At 37.8% G+C, this 20,957-nt stretch overlaps 1 protein-coding gene across 2 annotated transcripts in view; it reads left to right on the top strand.

The window, feature by feature from the left end:
* The window catches only part of eml6 (EMAP like 6), a 73,017-nt gene that overhangs the window by 31,734 nt on the left and 20,326 nt on the right, over positions 1-20,957 (top strand). The window contains exons 10-31 of one of the 2 annotated variants that reach the window (XM_084101738.1): positions 1,320-1,529; positions 1,662-1,829; positions 3,606-3,712; positions 3,887-3,987; positions 5,100-5,286; positions 5,467-5,572; positions 6,081-6,174; positions 6,261-6,361; positions 9,623-9,825; positions 11,239-11,350; positions 11,953-12,080; positions 12,431-12,572; positions 14,058-14,210; positions 14,824-14,955; positions 16,062-16,150; positions 16,226-16,393; positions 16,947-17,148; positions 17,222-17,348; positions 18,210-18,288; positions 18,371-18,500; positions 19,842-19,940; positions 20,197-20,217. In XM_084101738.1, the coding sequence (XP_083957864.1) occupies positions 1,320-1,529; positions 1,662-1,829; positions 3,606-3,712; positions 3,887-3,987; positions 5,100-5,286; positions 5,467-5,572; positions 6,081-6,174; positions 6,261-6,361; positions 9,623-9,825; positions 11,239-11,350; positions 11,953-12,080; positions 12,431-12,572; positions 14,058-14,210; positions 14,824-14,955; positions 16,062-16,150; positions 16,226-16,393; positions 16,947-17,148; positions 17,222-17,348; positions 18,210-18,288; positions 18,371-18,500; positions 19,842-19,940; positions 20,197-20,217 (2,859 nt within the window). The remainder of the gene's footprint in view (positions 1-1,319; positions 1,530-1,661; positions 1,830-3,605; positions 3,713-3,886; positions 3,988-5,099; positions 5,287-5,466; positions 5,573-6,080; positions 6,175-6,260; positions 6,362-9,622; positions 9,826-11,238; positions 11,351-11,952; positions 12,081-12,430; positions 12,573-14,057; positions 14,211-14,823; positions 14,956-16,061; positions 16,151-16,225; positions 16,394-16,946; positions 17,149-17,221; positions 17,349-18,209; positions 18,289-18,370; positions 18,501-19,841; positions 19,941-20,196; positions 20,218-20,957) is intronic. The other variant, XM_084101739.1, reaches the window with a different exon arrangement.

Here is a 20,957-nt window from a genome sequence, read left to right as displayed (position 1 = left end):
TAATTGCAAACAAAGGCTACTGTACCAAATATTAACATTGATTTTCTCAGGTGTTCAAATACTTATTTGCAGCTGTATCATACAAATAAATAGTTAAAAAATCATACATTGTGATTTCTGGATTTTTTTTTTTAGATTATGTCTCTCACAGTGGACATGCACCTACGATGACAATTTCAGACCCCTCCATGATTTCTAAGTGGGAGAACTTGCAAAATAGCAGGGTGTTCAAATACTTATTTTCCTCACTGTATGTGCGCAGGCGTGTAGTCGTTCCCTACAAATCAACCCTCAACAAACTACTTGTCTGGCCTTAAAATTAATCATTATAGTTGTCGTCGTGTCCAGGCGCAGGTCCTTCATCAGATCTGGATACAGCCTGGATCCGGCGGACTGTGGTAAACCTCGGGATAAACAGAGAGACTAATATTAGCGTAGATGCCATTCTTCTTATGATGTAACGAGTACATCAGGATTTATGGGAAGTGTTTCCGGTTCCGGCTGACCTGATCTATGCAGCCTAACATTGAATTATAGAAGTCTATAATGTATTATGTGAATGCTAGGTCAAAGAGATGTGTTTTTAGTCTAGCTTTGAACTGACAGAGTGTGTCTGCAGATTTTGGTGCTAAATAGGAGAAGGATCTACCACCAGGAGATCACAGTAGACGTGAAGGACTATAATGTCACATGATCCTTCAGAAATGATTCTAATATGATGATTTGCTGCTCAAGAAACATTTCTGATTATGTTGAAAACAGTTCATATTTTCGTGATAATGTCCATGAACAGGGTTTGAAATGAACACGCTGTCAAATCACGAGACAATTTGGCGTGTTTGTATGTTTACTCACTTTGCTGGTGAAGTTCGTTTAAGACAAATCTGTGCAGATTTAGCACAAATACTAAACTTGTGAGTCATCATGTGTGTGACCCTGGATCACGTCACCAGTCTCGAGTCGCACAGGTATATCTGAGGCAATAGCCAACAATACAGTGTATGGGTCAAAATTATCAATGTTTCTTTAATGCCAAAAACCATGAGGATATTAAGTAAATATCATGTTCAATGAAGATATTTAGTAAATTTCCTGTATTGTCCTGTATTGATCTGGACACCTAAAACACATTTTGCACATTGAAAGAGGAAGAGGAGGAGATGCTTTTGGATTAAAGCCAAATTAATCTCTGTTACTGTAATTTCCTATTATCACTGTAAAGCTGCTTTGAAACAGTCTATATTGTTAAAAGCACTGTATAAATGAAGGAGACTTGACTACAGTGTAATTGAAGATAATCCATTGTTCCGTGTTTTTAGCCGGTAAGTTCCTGCCGAAGGAGGAAGCCAAAGGAATCCACTGGATGACGTGGACTTGTGTTCTCGGGCCGGAGGTGAACGGCATCTGGCCTAAATATTCCAATGTCAATGACATCAATTCAGTGGACGCCAATTACAGCAGTGCCGTTCTGGTGACGGGCGACGACTTCGGCCTGGTCAAACTCTTCAGATTCCCGTGTCTTAAGAAAGGTCAGCTTGAGCCGGTGCACACTGTGCGGTTTATAATGTTTGCTTTGCTTTGTTTTAGTTATCCAGACTTATCCCGTTGTGATCCAAGCACAAATAATCCAGTGTGCGCGCTAACAATTCTGATTCTTTTAGCTGCCAAATTCAAGAAATACATCGGCCACTCGGCCCATGTGACCAATGTGCGCTGGTCACATGACCTGCAGTGGGTGCTGAGCACGGGCGGAGCGGATCACTCCGTGTTTCAGTGGAGGTTTCTGCCGGAAGGAGTCATGAATGGTGTTTTGGAGCCACTGTTGCAAGGTGAACTAATCCTTAAACTCAGTAGAAATGAGGGTAACACTTTACAATAAGGTTCGTTAGTTAACATTAGTTAACTACATACGTTAGCATGAACTAACATGAACTGCACGCATACAGCATTTATTAATCTTTGTTAATGTTAATTTCAACATTTACTAATACTTTATTAAAATCTTGTCAACATTAGTTAATGCACTGTGAACTAACATGAACAAACAATGAACAGCTGGATTTTTATTAAGTAATATTAACAAAGATTAACTAATACAGTAACAAATGTATTGCTCATAATTAGTTGATGTTAGTTAATACATTAGTGTTAACTAATGAACCTTATTGTAAAGTGTTACCCTTTATTTGACAGTGTCCTTGTTACACATTTTACATGTAGTTACTGTAGTAATAACTATAAATTATGCATAATTACATGCAACTAACCTTAAACGCACCCTAACCCTATAGTAAGTACATGTAGTTAATTATTATACTTAAAGTCTCCCTGTAGTCAATATTTTTATCTCTTAAAACTCATCTTTGATCACCAAAATGACATATTTAGGTGTTTTTCCTTGAAAAAAAATGTCTTCTGTTCTTGAAATATCTTGAATGTAACTCGACACCCTTGCCTCATTTAGTATGCGCGGTTCTATGAATATGCAAATGAGCCCCGCCTCCACTCACTCACTCAGCTCAGAGATCCACTGGTTGACGATCACACGTTGATCTGATTGGTTACAAGGTAGTTTGTGACGTCAGAAACACCAGCGATTTCAAAGCGTGTTTTTGAGACTGTCTTTGGTTCACTGCAGTTTTAAGGAGGAAATACTCAGCAATGGTGTCGACTGATGAATTTACACATGGTTTGACTTAAAGCAGATTAAAAACACCACAAAGACACATAAACAACATTAAAAGCTTGATTTTCACCACAGGGAGACTTTAAATATAATTACACTGTAACACGGACACCTTAAAATAAAGTGTAATTGAAATGAGTATTTTAATTTTTTTACATTTGCAAAAAAATATTGTGAAAGTTTAGACTAAGATGAAACAGAATAGAATTCTAACTAAAATAAAATTCAAAAAAATTCTAACATAAATAGATATTTTGTATTCTCAAAAACATTTAAGAATGTTCTTAGTTTTTCTTAAGATTGTTCTAAAGACAAAAAAATTAATTCCTGAAATTAATGTTCTTAAAAATCATCATAAATAACCTCTACAAGTTAGAATAACTTATATGACTAAAATAGTGTGCATGCTTATATCTCTGTAATGTTTTTTTTATTTTTTGTTTAGTAATTGTGAACATAGTTTGTTTAGATACTGTGATGCAAGAATTTTTTTTCGGACAATTAAGTATTATCATATCATATTATGATAATTACTGTAATCTACAGGCAGCGTAAAACAATTGATCAGTTGATCAGCGAGTTTTTGTCAAAATCCATTGGCATCAATCAGATAACACCAAAACCTCTTTTTTTTTTCTTAATAAAAAAATAAGACTTCTTGAACAAAATATTTGAGAACTTTCTCAAGTATGTTTCAAAAATTGCACTTTATGAACATTATCACAATTTCTTCCATTGATCAGTCAAAAACCACTGGCCAAAACCAACATTTTCTTCTTAATAAAAAAATAATATGTCCTAAACAAAACAAAAAATATTTAACTTTCTCAATTATGTTAAAAAAATTGCACTTTCTAACGATTTCTTCTTATAATTTAGAGTGAAGACACGCAGTTTTGACAGTGTTTTCCGTTCACAGAGGGTTACGCCGACTCCAACAGCGGCGAATCCGACTCCGACCTCTCCGACGTTCCCGAACTGGACTCAGACATCGAGCAAGAAGCCCAGATGAACTACGAGCGTCAGGCAAGAATGAGAGGGTGTTGTGTAACACACATGCTCCGCTGCTTTAATCCCGTTCCTCATTATTTTCACAGCTGATTGGCCGGACGCTTCCCTACTGTTGCCCTTCATGCTTGAATCTCTGAATGTGTTGCGTGTGGATTTTCCGCTGTAACTGCTGTCCTGATCCGCCCTCAGGTGTACAAGGAAGATCTTCCTCAGCTCAAGAAGAAGCTGGCCGGATCTCTGAAGAGGCAGAAAGCTCCAGATGAGGGGTTACGCCTGCAGTTCGTCCACGGGTACATCACTGCACACCTCATCATGTGTTTGACATCAGCAGTGTGTGTGTGTGTGTCCACATCTGTGACCCACTCACCGGATCTAAATCTGTTTATATGATTTAGATTTTTATACATTGATTTTTTTTGTTATACTTATTAAAAAATTATAATATACAATATAATAAATACTTATAATAATTTATATATTAGAATTTTTAATATGTAATTCATAATATAATTATATATTTATGTTTTATATATTTATATATATATATGCTAAAATATAAAATAAAATTATATGTATAAATCCTAATTTATAAATATAATTACTTACTACAAAAAATGTAAACATATACTGTATATATATATATATATATATATATACATTAAGGATTTATATTTTTATCTATTGATTATATTATACTAATTTATACTCATATTATGTGTATATTTTAATATATATTGTATTTTTCAATATATAATTTATACATATACATATATTATTTAATATATAATCTATATATTAAATATAATATATTTATATTAATTATATATATATGATTTTATATTTACAGAATAAACCCGGTATAATGTCAAATTAGATAAATGTTAGCAAAAATTAACAAAACAATAACAAAGTTAAACATATTAATTTTCAGTCTGTTTATTCACATGTGTATATTTCATAATTGATTGTTTAATTGATATATAATTTTGTATTTACTTAATGAATCCATAAATTATAAATTATACATATTAAAAAAAATTATAATATATACTCATACTATCTATATAATATTTATATATGTATATTATAATATAAGCTTTTTCTTATATATAATCTAAATATTGTTATATTTTATAAGGTTTGTATTATATATTATATTATATAAATATTTTATATTACATAACATTATATATTTACAGAATGAATTAATTTTAATGTCAAATTAGATAAATATCAGCTTGTTAATGCTAAATGTTAAACATATTAATTGTATGTATATGTAATAATGTGTCAACTTTCAGATGAATATATATCAGCATGTATAAAGTTTCTCCAGTGGTCGCATGTCATGTGACGTGTCTCTCTCTGCGTGTGTGTGTGTGTGTGTGTGTGTGTGTCTCAGGTACAGGGGCTGCGACTGCAGGAATAATCTGTTTTACACTCAGGCCGGAGATGTGGCGTATCATGTGGCGGCTGTAGCCGTGGTGTATAACAGACAGCAACACACACAGCGCTTTTACCTCGGGCATGACGACGATATCCTGAGCCTCACTGTGCACCCGCTGAAAGATTACGCGGCCACCGGACAGGTGAGGCACGTCTGGGAAACAATCAGATGCTTTTCGCTATGGGATTGGATCAGGATAACAGCTTTAATTCATATTGCATTCAGTTGATCATTTTATCCAGTGTGTATTTCTCTGCAAAGCATACGGGCAGAGCGTGCACATGTTGTAATGCATGTTTGTGTGTGTGTGTGTGTGTGTCAGGTGGGGCGAGATCCGGCCATCCATGTGTGGGACATCCAGACGCTGAAGTGTTTGTCTCTCCTGAAGGGTCAACATCAGCGAGGGGTTTGTGCTCTAGAGTTCACAGGTCAGACCCCACACACTACACATTCACATCTGATAAGAAGCTTTTAATATTTGAGTTCAAATTTATGTTAAATTGCCAGATATTTCAGAACTTAAGGTTTTTTTTTGTCATTGCATTGAAGCATTGACAAAATGTTCTTATTTTAAGCAAAGTAATTCAATGCATCTCCATAATTTTTTTTAATGCAAATCTTAAACAAAGCTGAATTTGTCACATTGTCTTCAGTGTCACATGATCCTTCAGAAATCATTCTAATATGATGATTTATTTGATTTATTATTTATTTATTTAAATGATTCTCAATTATTTGTAGTGGTTCTTATTATCGATGCTGAAAATAGTTTATGCTGCTTGATATTTTATACATTTTGTGGAAACCATGATACATTTTTCATGCAGCATTTATTTGAAATGGAATTAAAAATGTCTCTACTGTCACTTTTGATGATTTTAATGCGTTTTCAAGTCACGTTCTCTTATTTCTCTTTGAAAAATCGTTCCCATGTAGCGGATGGAAAGAGTCTAGTGTCTGTGGGAATCGACGAAGACCACTCCATAGTCATCTGGGACTGGAAAAAAGGCGAAAAACTGGCCAAATCCAGGTAAAACAAACCCATTCAGTGCTAAAACAGTGTGTGCAACAAGCGGAGCTGCTCACGAAAGACATCTGTCGCTCTCTCTGCCATAGAGGACATAAAGATAAGATCTTTGTGGTGAAAGGAAACCCGTTCCGCATGGACAAACTGCTCACGGTGGGAATGAAACACATCAAGTTCTGGCTGCACACAGGTAAAGATGTTCCTTTGTCTGTATAAGATTGTGAATAATATGACGCTTGCGTTAGGGTTGGGCGATATATTATCGTTTGCGATATACCGGTAAAGATTCTCCTCACGATAAGAATTAGTCTTCCCGTGATAATAACGATAAAGCCTAAGTTGATGACGTATTTCTGTCTTGAACTGGTACACAGATATATTTCACTCACTGAACACTAGGCGCATTTCCATTACAGATTTGTGCAAAACTTTTGTGTTTTTTTTTCTAAATGTCGACAAAAAAATATTGCGAAATGACAGTGTTTCCATTAACCGATGTAATGCGTAAAACTTAATTTTTTCCTCTTGCGATAAACCATTCCAAAAATCATGGCAAAGGACGTTGGTAGGTTTAAGTCATAGACTGTAAAAAAATATGGACGTAGTGTCCGTGACGTCACCCGTAGGTTTCTGAAGCCTAAAGTGGGCGTGGTCGACCGTCGCCATCTTGGCAGCGCGTCACTCCCGAATTTATTTATTTTTACAGTCAGACAATGAGCTGAGGTAACGTGACGGCTAACAGACAGCAGACAAACGGCTAATGATGACTGATGACCACAGCAGCGGGAATCCACCTGTCACTCAAAAGTGGACACGCCCTTAATTATGCAGAAATTTAAGGCTTAATATAATTTAAACGGATGAGTTATAAAAAAATTCACCCCCCTCACAGTCGTCATGAAGGGCAACATTAGCAATATAGACCAAAGCCACTTGTTGCTCCAGGCTGTAAACATGTGTTTTTCTGCTGTAAAGATGAGCTGAGCTCCACTGAAAGTCTTCTTTCCTATTGGTTGTCACTCGCGAAAATCGCTTCTCATTTGCATAAAGTTGACATTTCTGAACTTTTGTCGCATGTCTCGCATCGCTTGACACGCCCACATTCTGTCGCCAACGGTCACTGTTGCCGGAAGTCGCCAGCGCTCCATTGAAATGAATGGGATTATGTCGCTCTGTCGCTGCGTGTCGCTGGCGGTGTGAACGGGGCTTTATACTTGTGAGCGGCTCATATGAGGAGTTTCTGGGTGTTTCTCCCTCAGATCTGCTTCGAGGTCTTGATTGTGGCATTTCTTTGAGGTTTAGAATCCATTATTCCTGTAATTCTTTTGTCTTTTAGGAGTTTAATAAAGAACTCAGTCTCGTATTCTGTCCAAACACACCGCATCATCTACGTCAGGTGACTGTAGATGCGCAAAAACTGTTTCCACTGCAGTTTTGCAAAATATTTCTTTTTCGAATTGCCTGAAAAACCTCCTCATGCGAGCGGGAAAACTTTTTTGCGATGAATGGGAGTTTTTGCGAAATTGACGCGTTTCCACAATTCGCAATTTAAATTTGTGCGATTTGAAGGGTAATGATGAACACTAGTGTGAGAGCACTCAGTGTTTCTCACACACTCAGAGAGAGAGAGAGAGAGAGAGTCTTGAATTGACGTGCTACATGTAAACAATATTCTTTGTTGTGTTTTCCTGTAAAAATAATGGAGTTCATTTGGAATTATTATTATTTATCAGCATGTATATCGTTTTTTACTGAAATTTGAAGCACTAGCTCTCCCCGTCTCTCTCACGTCACATGACCGCAGGAGAATCTGCCGGATCACATTGAGCCGACAGAAGCTGATGTGACGGTTTTGTCTGTACCATCAGCGCTCCGTATTCCAGCAATTAAACCAGCTTTTAGAAGAGCTCAGAGTCACAACACACAGCGCTGGAGCAGCAGAACCACTGTCAGCGGGAGCTCACGGTTACGACTCCAGATATAAAACAACTGCTGACACACAGAATCACACAATTTCTGAAGCCGGACACTCAAACACCAGAACCACACACACCAAATCTGCAAAACCATACACTAAATCTCGGCCTTCGACTTTCATAAAACACTTTTTGCAAACCACAACACACACTTCTCTATGTGACACACAGAAATCTAACGGGAATTATCTTGATTTCCTTTTTCAAACACAACCTATTAAAACACCACAGTAATTCATCAGAGCCTCACACACACACACACACACACACACACTCACACACTCTCACACACACTCAGACACACTCCTCACATGTGCAAACATTCACACTCACACACACTCCTTACACATGCAAACACTCACACACACACACACACTCCTCACACGTGCAAACACTCACACACACTCCTCACACATGCAAACACTCACACTCACACACACACACACACTCACACACACTCCTCACACGTGCAAACACTCACACACACACACACACACACACACTCACACACACTCCTCACACGTGCAAACACTCACACTCACACACACACACACACTCCTCACACGTGCAAACACTCACACTCACACACACACACACACACACTCCTCACACGTGCAAACACTCACACAGACACACAAACACTCCTTACACGTGCAAACACACACACAAACACTCCTCACACGTGCAAACACTCACACACTCACACACACACACACACACACTCCTCACACACACTCCTCACACGTGCAAACACTAACACACTCACACACACACACACACACACACACACTCACACACACAAACACTCCTTACACGTGCAAACACTCACACACACACTCCTCACACGTGCAAACACACACACACACACACACACTCACACACACTCCTCACACGTGCAAACACTAACACACTCACACACACACACACACTCACACACACTCCTCACACGTGCAAACACTAACACACTCACACACACACTCCTCACACATGCAAACACTCATTGCTTTACTGAACGCCAGCCAATCATGGCTTTAGAATAGGCCTATAAAAGGTCAAAGGTCGAGTTATAGGTTTTTCGGACTGTAATACTGTATTCACAAACACAAACGCTTACAGTAAAAAATAAATAGTTTGTTTTTAATTTCACTTTCATGTTTACTGGGAATTTTTCAACATCTCTCTGACAATTACTTTCAGTCTTGAACAGAAATGTTCAGAGGAGCTCATGAAAGAAGAGTTTTAGGTTTTGAGTAACTGTGTGTATTATATATCCAGAAATACAATATTATGGCAAAGGTGTTTGCAACATAACACAAATGTTTGCTTTTGAGATGTTTGTGATATTCTGAATGCAGATCTTCATTCTGCAGAGATGTGAGGCATTTTGCATTGTGTGCAATTCTTGGATTTGTGAAGTTTTGAAAAAAAGAGGAAGTTTAGAAAATGTGTGTGAGCATGTGTGTTCCTCAATGCAGGAGGAGGTCTGACGTTTAAGAGGGGTATCTTCGGGAATCTTGGGAAGCAGGAGACGATGATGTCGGCTTGTTACGGGCGCTCGGAGGATCTGGTGTTCTCTGGCGCCACGACGGGTGACGTGTACATCTGGAAGGACACCACGCTCATGAAGAGCATCAAAGCTCACGATGGCCCTGTGTTTGCCATGTGCTCGCTGGATAAGGTGTGTGTGTGTGTGCTTCTCTTCTTCAAGATGTCATACACACCGTTATACACGCAATACAACCTGGTAACCTGGTGCAGTAGATAGAAATAAACTGTAGGTGAAGATTGTAAAAATGTGTGTGTAAATTGAGTGAGGGTGTGTGTGTGCGTGTGTGTGTTTGAGTGAGTGTGTGTGAATGTGTGTTTGTGTTTTTGTGCGTGTTTGAGTGTGTGTGTGTGTGTGTGAGTGTGTGTGAATGTGTGTTTGTGCGTGTTAGAGTGTGTGTGAGAGTGAGTGAGTGTGTGTGTGTGATTGTGTGTTTGTGCGTATTTGAGTGTGTGTGAGAGTGAGTGGGTGTGCGTGTGCGTGTTTGTGTGAGTATGTGTGAATGTGTGTTTGTGTGTGTTTGAGTGTGTGAGAATGAGTGTGTGTGAATGTGTGTGTGTGTGTGCGTATTTGAGTGGGTGTGCGTGTTTGTGTGAGTGTGAATGTGTGTTTGTGAGTGTTTGAGTGTGTGTGAGAGTGAGTGTGTGTGTGCGTGTTTGAGTGTGTGTGTGTGTGCGTGTGAATGTGTGTTTGTGTTTTTGTGCGTGTGTGAGAGTGAGTGTGTGTGTGTGTGTGTGTGTGTGTGTGTGTGTGTGCGTGTTTGAGTGTGTGTGTGAGTGACGGGCAGGTTTAGGGGTTGGGTTAGTGTGTGTGTGTGATGGGCAGGTTTAGGGGTCGGGTTAGTGTGTGTGTGTGTGTGTGGGTGTGTGTGTGTGTGTGTGAGTGTTTGTGTGTGTTTGAGTGTGTGTGAGAATGAGTGTGTGTGAATGTGTGTGTGTGTGCGTATTTGAGTGGGTGTGCGTGTTTGTGTGAGTGTGAATGTGTGTTTGTGAGTGTTTGAGTGTGTGTGAGAGTGTGTGTGTGCGTGTTTGAGTGTGTGTGTGTGCGTGTGAATGTGTGTTTGTGTTTTTGTGCGTGTGTGAGAGTGAGTGTGTGTGTGTGTGTGTGTGTGTGTGTGTTTGTGCGTGTTTGAGTGTGTGTGTGTGTGTGTGTGTGTGTGTGTGTGTGTGTGTGTGTGTGTGTTTGTGCGTGTTTGAGTGTGTGTGTGTGAGAGTGAGTGTGTGTGTGTGTGTGTGTGTGAGTGATGGGCAGGTTTAGGGGTCGGGTTAGTGTGTGTGTGTGATGGGCAGGTTTAGGGGTTGGGTTAGTGTGTGTGTGTGTGTGTGTGTGTGTGTGTGTGTGTGTGTGTGTGTGTGTGTGTGTGTGTGTGTGTGATGGGCAGGTTTAGGGGTCGGGTTAGTGTGTGTGTGTGTGTGTGTGTGTGTGTGTGTGTGTGTGTGATGGGCAGGTTTAGGAGTCGGGTTAGTGTGTGTGTGTGTGTATGTGTGTGTGTGTATATACTTATATATGTATTTATTATCTGTAATGGTGTGTTATGACCTGAAGGGTTTTGTGACGGGGGGTAAAGATGGAGTTGTGGAACTGTGGGACGACATGTTCGAGAGATGTCTGAAGACCTACGCCATCAAGAGGGCCGCACTCTCGCCTTCCTCAAAGGGTGTGTGTGTTCCTCTGCATTATTAGAAAAATAATTTGTTATGTTAAATTAATACAGCGTTTAACTTTTTTTATGAAATGAATAAATATTTTGTCTCAGTAATATTGATTATTTTGATGAGATTTGATGGTACTAGACAATATTCTCCTCTAGATTATTTATTTATATGTAAATTAATACATGTATTAGAAAAAAATTCAATTAATACAGTGTTTAATTAAAATAGAGCAAATATATTTAAAATCCAATGCATGGAAGGCAAATTGGTGCCATCTGGTTTGAGAAATGAAGAAAATAATATTTAATGACACGTAAATATATATACACTGGTCTGTGTATTCCATAGTTGCTTAAAAGAGTCATTTCAAACATAACTATTTACTTGACTTACATTGTGTTACTTGTGATCTTTTTGACCGCCACAGGAATAATAATAAATACAGAGCATTTTTGGGGTACAATATCAGCCACAAAGATCACAAGTTTTAAAACTATTTGATTTAAGGTCAATCAGCCTTTTTGTAATCATGTCCATGTTTTTTCATGGCATTCTGATTAAGTACAAATGTCAGTCTAAAAGGGTTACGTTTGTATTATTTTAGGACTGCTGTTAGAGGACAACCCCTCCATCAGAGCGATCACTCTGGGACACGGACACATTCTGGTGGGAACAAAGAACGGAGAGATCCTGGAGATTGACAAGAGCGGCCCGATGACTTTACTCGTACAGGTGTGTGTGTCCCCATCAGATATAAAGCTGCGGAATATAAACACGGTCAAACCAACTAAAGAGCTCAGGCAGGTCAACTAGTTCACAACATGGTTAATTATGTGCATGTATGCATTTAGCAGACGCTCCATCGAAAGCAACTTGCCAACGTTTTCCATCTAGCTACAATAATCCGCTTAATGCTACAATATGTAATAATTTTGTAATAAAATATCCAAAAATCACTTGCAGTGTGATATATTCCCTGCAGTTGTGTACTTACAATATCCCAAAAGTAAAAAAATTTAGACATTATGAAGGACTACTTAAATGTGCAACTTTATATGGATATTGTGTGTGTTGTGTTTTAGGGTCATATGGAGGGGGAAGTCTGGGGTCTGGCTGCTCATCCACTGCTGCCCATCTGTGCCACTGTGAGTGACGACAAAACGCTGCGGATCTGGGAGCTCTCAGCCAACCATCGAATGGTGGCCGTCCGGAAACTGAAGAAAGGTAGATGATCTCTCACCATACAGTAACAGCTAACCTTCTGCCAGTGGGTAAGGCTCTGTGATTTATGCGGAAAATACAGACAGAATGTATTTTGTTGTGTTAATTTCATGTTATCACTGTGAAGCTGCTTTGATACAATCTGTATTGTAAAAAGCGCTATATAAATAAAGGTGACGACTTGACATGACATGACATGACTTGACTTGACTTGACTTGACTTGACTTGACTAGACTAGACTAGACTTGACTTGACTTGACTTGACTAGACTAGACTAGACTAGACTAGACTTGACTAGACTAGACTAGACTTGACTAGACTAGACTAGACTAGACTAGACTTGACTTGACTTGACTAGACTAGACTAGACTTGACTTGACTTGACTTGACTTGACTAGACTAGACTAGACTAGACTTGACTTGACTTGACTTGACTAGACTAGACTAGACTAGACTAGACTAGACTAGACTAGACTTGACTTGACTTGACTAGACTAGACTACACTTGACTTGACTTGACTTGACTTGACTAGACTAGACTAGACTAGACTTGACTTGACTTGACTTGACAGAATCACAGAATCCAGTCATAAAAATGGCGCAGAATGTCACGAATTTGGACGAATAAATCAAAAGCAGGGTTGTATACTTAAATGGGACATATCATGAAAATCTGACTTTCTCCATGTTTAAGTGCTATAATCGGGTCCCCGGTGCTTCTACCAACACAAAAAACGCCTTTCTCTGCAAGCATGTCAGAAAATAAGCCGATCAGATTTCGCTCCCCTTCTGACGTATGAAGAGGATCTTATTATAATATTACCGGCCCTTAATCTGCACGTTTACACACTCCACAGACATTTGATTTCACGAGCGACAACAGAGACCAGTTCTAACGCAATAATAAAGATCCAGCAAAGCCTGAAGCTGTTCTGTGGTTGAGCACAGACAAGCACTGAACACTATTGACCAGAACATGTCACCGCTGTCTTATAAAGACCTCAGGAACTGTGGACACTTGTGGAGAAGTTCAACATGATGATGAGATGATCAGTGTAACTCCACAACAACTACAGAAATGTCTCCACTAACATTCAGAAACTCTTCCTGAGTCTCTCCGTAAGGCTGCACTCGCTACTGGTGATTCTGGGATTCTGGATGAGGGAGATTGGCCTGTTTTGTTATTGCCGGAGTTTCTGAAGCTCGTGTAAAAACTCCGCCCTCTTCTGAACGGAGGCGGAGCTAAAGCTCATTTGCATTTAAAGGGACACACTAAAAAACGGCGCGTTTTTGCTCTCACCCAAAAAAGGAGCAAATTTGACAAGCTATAATAAATGAACTGGTATTTTGAGCTGAAATTTCACAGACACATTCTGGAGACACCATAGATTTATATTACATCTTGTGAAAGGGGGCAAAATAAGTCACCTTTAATGACTGCAGGTTAAATTATCACGATTTAATTGTGCTGATGTGTCTGTTTGTAGGTGGCCGATGCTGTGCCTTCTCCCCCGACGGAAAAGCCTTAGCGGTGGGTCTAAACGACGGCAGCTTTCTGGTGGTGAATGCAGACACGCTGGAAGACATGGTGACCTTTCACCACAGGAAGGAGATCATCTCTGACATCAGGTTCTCTCAAGGTAACCATCTACTCTCAAGAGCTGTAATTCCTAAACCCTTCTTCTTCCAGTTTAGATGTAAATACCCTCAAATTAAACCTGATAGTTTCACTTTCAGTCCATATCTTTATTATGTAACTATAGCTTGAACATGTTTTGATAAATACCTGAAAAAATTAAAAATTGTGCCTGTGTCCAAATATATATGGACCTAACTGTATATATATGATTGATAATAAAATAATAGAAATGACTATTAATTAATATTATTAATTATTTGTAATTAATATTAACATATTAAGTGATAATAAAAATAAATAATGCATATATATATATATATAAATTCTCTGTATATATATATATATATATATATATATATATATATAAAACATATAAATTGATAATAAAGTATAATTTTATATATACATATACATAATATATATTGACATAAAAAATACAATTATATCATTTATAATAATAAAGTATATTTATTATATCATTTATATTATTTTATTAAAACTATAAATAAAAATAATAATAATAATATATTTATTATTACATTATTTTGTTTCATGACATAATAGCTGCATAAAGCATGTAATTGATGTAATATTGTCCTGCTTTTGTCTTGCAGATGCTGGAAAATACCTCGCCGTGGCCTCCCACGACTCATTTGTGGACATTTATAACGTTCTGACCAGTAAGAGGGTGGGCATCTGTAAAGGAGCGTCCAGCTGCATCACACACGTGGACTGGGACGTGCGCGGTAATCCTCACACACCCAACACACAAATATATATTCAAGCAATAATATGCAACTTCATGCCTGTCTTCATGTTCATGACTTAATCCTTGAGTGAGAAACAGGAAGAATTAATCTACACAAACATTGTTTTGATAATGTTTTGAACTGTGAGAATTTGCTGGCCATGAAACTGTAGTTTGCATTATTTTTATATCTGGAAATAGCATCTTTTATACTAATAGTTAAAGGGATGGTTAATTATGATTTGACTTTTCTAACTTTAGTTAGTGTGTAATGTTGCTGTTTGAGCATAAACAACATCTGCAAAGTTACAACGCTCAAAGTTCAAAGCAAAGGGAGATTTTAAAGAAATCGCTTTTTAAGGACTACAACAAACGGCTGGTAGAGACTACACCACATTCCTCCCGGGTTAGTGACATCACCAACCCTAGAATTTACATAAACCCCGCCCCCTGAACACGATTTATAGATTATCAAGACAGAATATGCTAATCAATGACTAGAAGATAACTACACATAAGCTTCATAAATTCATCAACTAACCATTCAGAAATGTCCTGTTGCTTCTACATGTTGTCACTTCTTCTTGAGTCTCTCCATCATTGTCTGACTCCGGTTTGAACATAAAAGGCTAAAAGTTTTTGAAATTTTCAGTGCATGTGTGTGTGAGGTAATCGGAGCTGCTAACACACAAACACACTTTTTGCCACTTTGCCACCTGTGCCGGGAGCAGCAGCTCATTTGCATTTAAAGGGACAGACACAAAAAACGGTGTGTTTTTGCTCACCCTCAAAAAGTGACAATTTTAACACTATATAAAAATATCTGTGGGGTATTTTGAGCTAAAACTTCACACACACACTCTGGGGACATCAGAGACTTATTTTACATCTTGTGAAAAGGGCATTATACCACCGCTTTAAGGGATTATTTAGTGCTTATTATTGCAGTTCCAATAACTGATAATTTTCTCACCAAAGCCAGTTTTTACTAACTTTTGACATTTGCTTTGGTAATTTTGCTTTGGTATCAAAAAGCTGCAGAAATCCATCAATGAAAGAAGTAAAAGTATAGGGAGCTAAACATGTTTGTGTGCATTAATGCAGGAAAACTGCTTCAAGTCAACACTGGTGCCAAAGAGCAGCTTTTCTTCGAAGCTCCACGAGGAAGACGACAAACTATCAGCAGTTTAGAGGTAGAGAAACCAGACACACATCCAGTTACGTGGCTAAGTGCAGCGCTGTGACCGTGTGTGTGTGTGTGTGTTCAGTCTGAGAAGATGGAATGGGCCACATGGACGTCGGTTCTGGGCTCCACCTGTGAGGGCGTCTGGCCCACGCTCAGCTTCGTCAACGCCTCTTCACTTACCAAAGACAAGAAGCTGCTGGCCACCGGAGACGACTTCGGCTTCGTCAAGCTCTTCAGCTTCCCCTGCAAGGTCACATGATCACATCATGTATTCTTACACACCACTTTTTTCAGTGTTTATGAAAGAAATGTCTTCTGCTCAGCAAGGCTGCGTTTATTTGATCAAAAATACAGTAAAAATTGTGAAATATTATTCTAATGTAAATCATCTGTTTTCTATGTGAATATATAGTAAAGTGTAATTTATTCCTGTGATCAAAGTTGAATTTTCAGCATCATTACTCCAGTCTTCAGTGTCACATGATCCTTCAGAAATCATTCTAATATGATGATTTGATGCTCAAGAAACATTTATGATTATTATCAGTGTTGAAAACAAGTCATATTTTTCTGGAAACTGATGCTTTTTATTTTTCAGGATTCTTTGATGGATATAAAGTTGAAAAGAACATTTATCTGAAATAGAATCTTTGTAACATTATAAATGTCTTTACTGTCACTCTTGATCAATTTAATGCATCCTTGCTATTGTCTTTAAATAAATGAACAATAGTGTATAAGTCTTGAGGTTTATGCATTAAACGATTAGAAAGTATTTTCTTGATGTTTTTTGTTTTATACAGGGTCAGTTTGCCAAGTTTAAGAAGTACGTGGCTCACAGTGCCAATGTGACAAATGTGCGATGGTCGAATGATGATGCGATGCTGTTGTCGGTGGGCGGGGCCGACACGGCCCTCATGATCTGGGCGAGAGAGGGGATTGGTCCACGCGAGAGCAAAGCCGTGGACAGTGAGGAATCAGATGACGACGCCGAGGAGGATGGAGGTAATGTTTTAGTTTTTGTTCGTGAGGATAAACTGAATTTAGAGATGTTTATTTGACGAATGTCTGTGTTTAGGGTACGACAGCGACGTCGCCCGGGAAAAGAACATGGATTACACGACGAAGATCTACGCCGTCAGTATAAGACAGATGACGGGCGTAAAGCCACACCAACAGCAGAAGGAGATCCTGGTGGACGAACGGTGAGAAAAGCCACAGAACTGGATAATGCAGATGAAGTTATGATTACTGCAAAATATTCAAATCAAAAATTCAAAGGGAAAATTTAAATTCACTTAAGCATAAATTCACTTAATTCTGACTTTAAGTAAATTTTTTCTGACTCCACTGGCAGATATTATATATTTTTCAAAATGTATTAGTTTTTTATGCATTTGTTTATGCATTTAGTGCATTTATTTTTTGCATTTATTTATGCAATTAGTGCATTTATATTTGCATTTATTTATGCATTTAGTTTATTTATTTTTGCATTGTGCATTTATTGATGCATTTATTACATTTATTTTTGCATTTATTTATACATTTAGTTTATTTATTTTTGCATTGATGCATTTAGTGCATTTATTGATGCATTTATTGATGCATTTAGTACATTTATTTTTGCATTTATTTATACATTTTGTTTATTTATTTTTGCATTTATTTTTGTATTGATGCATTTAGTACATTTATTGATGCATTTATTGATGCATTTAGTACATATGTTTTTGTCTGTTAAAAAAAAATCCTACTTGTTTTTGTGCCAGAAAAATACAGCTCTGGTTGTTATATCATATATATATAAATCTTTTTTTTCTAACCCCATTGGCAGATATTAGTTCTTGTTTTAAGGGCACAAACTCACTTCATTTTTAATCAGTTTTTCAGAAATCAAGACGGAATATCTTCAGTAATTTTGCTTCTCAAATAAAAGTATCTTGGTTTAAAAAATGTTTAGATATTTGTACTGGAAAACAAGACAAAAATACTGAGGAAGAGTGTAATTGTTTTGCAGTGACTGCGTTTCTTCATGTCGAAACTCCATTATTTGTTCCCTGCAGACCTCCAGTGAGTCGCGCCGCACCGTTACCTGAAAAGCTGGTGAAGAACAACATCACGAAGAAGAAGAAGATCGTGGAGGTCAGACGGGTCATGAGCTCATGAAGATATAACGTGGTCCTCATTATTCTCAATGTGTACGCTTATGTCCGTGTGTTTATAGGAGCTTTCTCTGGACCATGTGTTTGGCTACAGAGGCTTTGATTGTCGAAACAACCTTCACTACCTCAATGATGGAGCCGACATCATCTTTCACACAGCCGCTGCTGCTGTGATTCAGAACCTCTCTGCTGGTACACACACACATGACCTCTGAACTCGGGCTTGCTGTCCCATTCTTGTCTCAACATGTGGCAAATATGCTAGATGTTTGTGAAGACTTTGAAATAATGCCTTTTGGCTTTATGGGTTTGTGGGCGTGTCTTCTGAGACTAATCTGATTCCAGATCTGACATGAGGCGGTGACGCCCTCTAGAGGCTGCAGGTGGAACTGCACGTCTGGTTAAAAAAGAAGTGGAAAAGCTTAATTAACTAAATCACTTCTAATCACCCTGGACCACAGTCACATGGGTCAATTTTTTGAAATTGAGATTTATACATAACCTGAAAGCTGAATAAATAATATTCCCATTGATGTGTGGTTTGTTAGGATAGGACAATATTTGGTCGAGATACAACTATTGAAAATCTGGAATCTGAGGGTGCAAAAAAATTAAACATTGAGAAAATCTCCTTTAAAGTTGTTCATTTATGTTCACGATTGTGCTGCATTCACTCACAGAAATACATGTTTTATATATTTACGGTAGGAAATTTACTAAATATCTTCATGGAACATGATCTTTACTGAATATCCTCATGATTTTTGGCATAAAAGAAAAATCTATAATTTTGACCCATACACTGTATTGTTGGCTATTGCCACAGATATACCCGTGCGACTCGAGACTGGTGACGTGATCCAGGGTCACACATATGAAAATTATTATCAAAATGACTGCTTGGTTATTATATTTTCAAATTATGTTTTTTTGTAGGTTTAAAGAATATAAAACTAGAATATACAGTCCGGTGTCAGAAAGATTTAGTTTTTTGAAAGAAATTAATACTTTTATTCAGCAAGGATGCATTTAATTGATCAAAAGTGACAGTAAAGATTCTTAAGTGACAAAGAATCCTTAAAAATAAAATGTATGACGGTTTCCACAAAAAATATTAAGCTGTTTTCAACACTGATAATAATCATAAATGTTTCTTGATCATCAGATCATCATATTAGAGTGATTTCTGAAGGATCATGTGACACTGAAGACTGGAGTAATGATGCTGAAAATTCAGCTTTGATCACAGGAATAAATTACACTTTACTATATATTCACATAGAAAACAGATGATTTACACTGGAATAATATTTCACTGATATTTTTGATCAAATAAATGCATCCTTGCTGAGAAGAGACTTTTAAAAAACCCAAACTTTTAAATGATAGTGTACGAGGGAAGTGTATTTCTCATTTGCAGTTCACTAAAATAATATTGCATTAGTCTTTCTATTAATATGATGCATGCATAAGGATTTGTGAATGATCTGAAGTGTTTTTAGATGAAGTAGAGCCTGACTCTGTGATCTGCAGGAACTCAGAGCTTTTACCTGGAGCACACGGATGATATCCTCTGCCTGACTGTCAATCAACATCCCAAATATCAAAATGTCATCGCCACCGGTCAGATCGGTACGTGTGCACGTGTTCAGCCTGGCGTCTCTGAACGCTAATAGATGTAATTTTCACCGTCTGATCATTTTCATTGGCTTACGTTCGCTTCTTTCAGCGTGCACTGCTTGGTTTTGTGTTGATAACAAAAGCCCTGCCTGTGATTTTGCAAATACTTTGAATCTCTCACGTAATTCTGCTTTGGCACTAAGAGCAGCTTCTCTCATTTTTTTGTTCATCACCGTCTCATCCTCTCATCCAACACACCAACACACAGGCGACATCACCGATCTGCCAGGTAGGACACAGAAACCTCCTGCGATCTGCACTTCATCCCACTGACCTTGTGTGCTTCTCTCCAGAAATCCAGGACAGATTTCAGTTTCTCCAAACTAGAACACACGCACTTCTACTTTTAAAGCAGTGATCAGGGTTTAATATGCATTCAAAACTCAACATTGCATTTCGGTTCAGTGATGTCATTTTAATAGTTCTGTGACACTTCACTAGTGTTAATGCATGCAAAACCACTTAATATAGAATAATTAATCAAATAATCAAATACTATCTGTCTGTGGCTCATGAGGATCTTGAAGTTTGATGCCTCATATTTCACTTCTTATTTCCCTTGTGTTTCATGTCCTGGTTTCATTAAAGACATGGCTATGAAGATTACATGTTTGCATGACGCATCATGCTGCTTGATTTTCTATCATCTCAGAAATCATTTTTCATATAGAGTCATGTTGACCCTTTCCCTCCCTCAGCGCTGGAATACATCTCTAACGTTGACATGTGTTTGTTCTGTCATGTTGAAAACCCTGAGGACCTCCTAATACTCATCCCAAACTCATCCTACTGCTTCTTTAACAGTGTTGGGGAGTCACTAACTAAACAAAGCTGGACTGTTAACTACATTTTTAATATTTTTTTTAAGGTCGGTACATTTTTTAAGGACAATAGTTGTTTTCAAATTACAGTAGCGTTTCCAGTAACAGCCTATTTTTTCCCAAGCTATAGTGGTGATGAATATTTAAC

Source organism: Abramis brama (assembly GCF_963993115.1).
Source record: "Abramis brama genome assembly, chromosome: 23".
Lineage (NCBI taxonomy): Eukaryota > Metazoa > Chordata > Actinopteri > Cypriniformes > Leuciscidae > Abramis > Abramis brama.
This window is presented reverse-complemented; position numbering and strand designations above follow the sequence as displayed.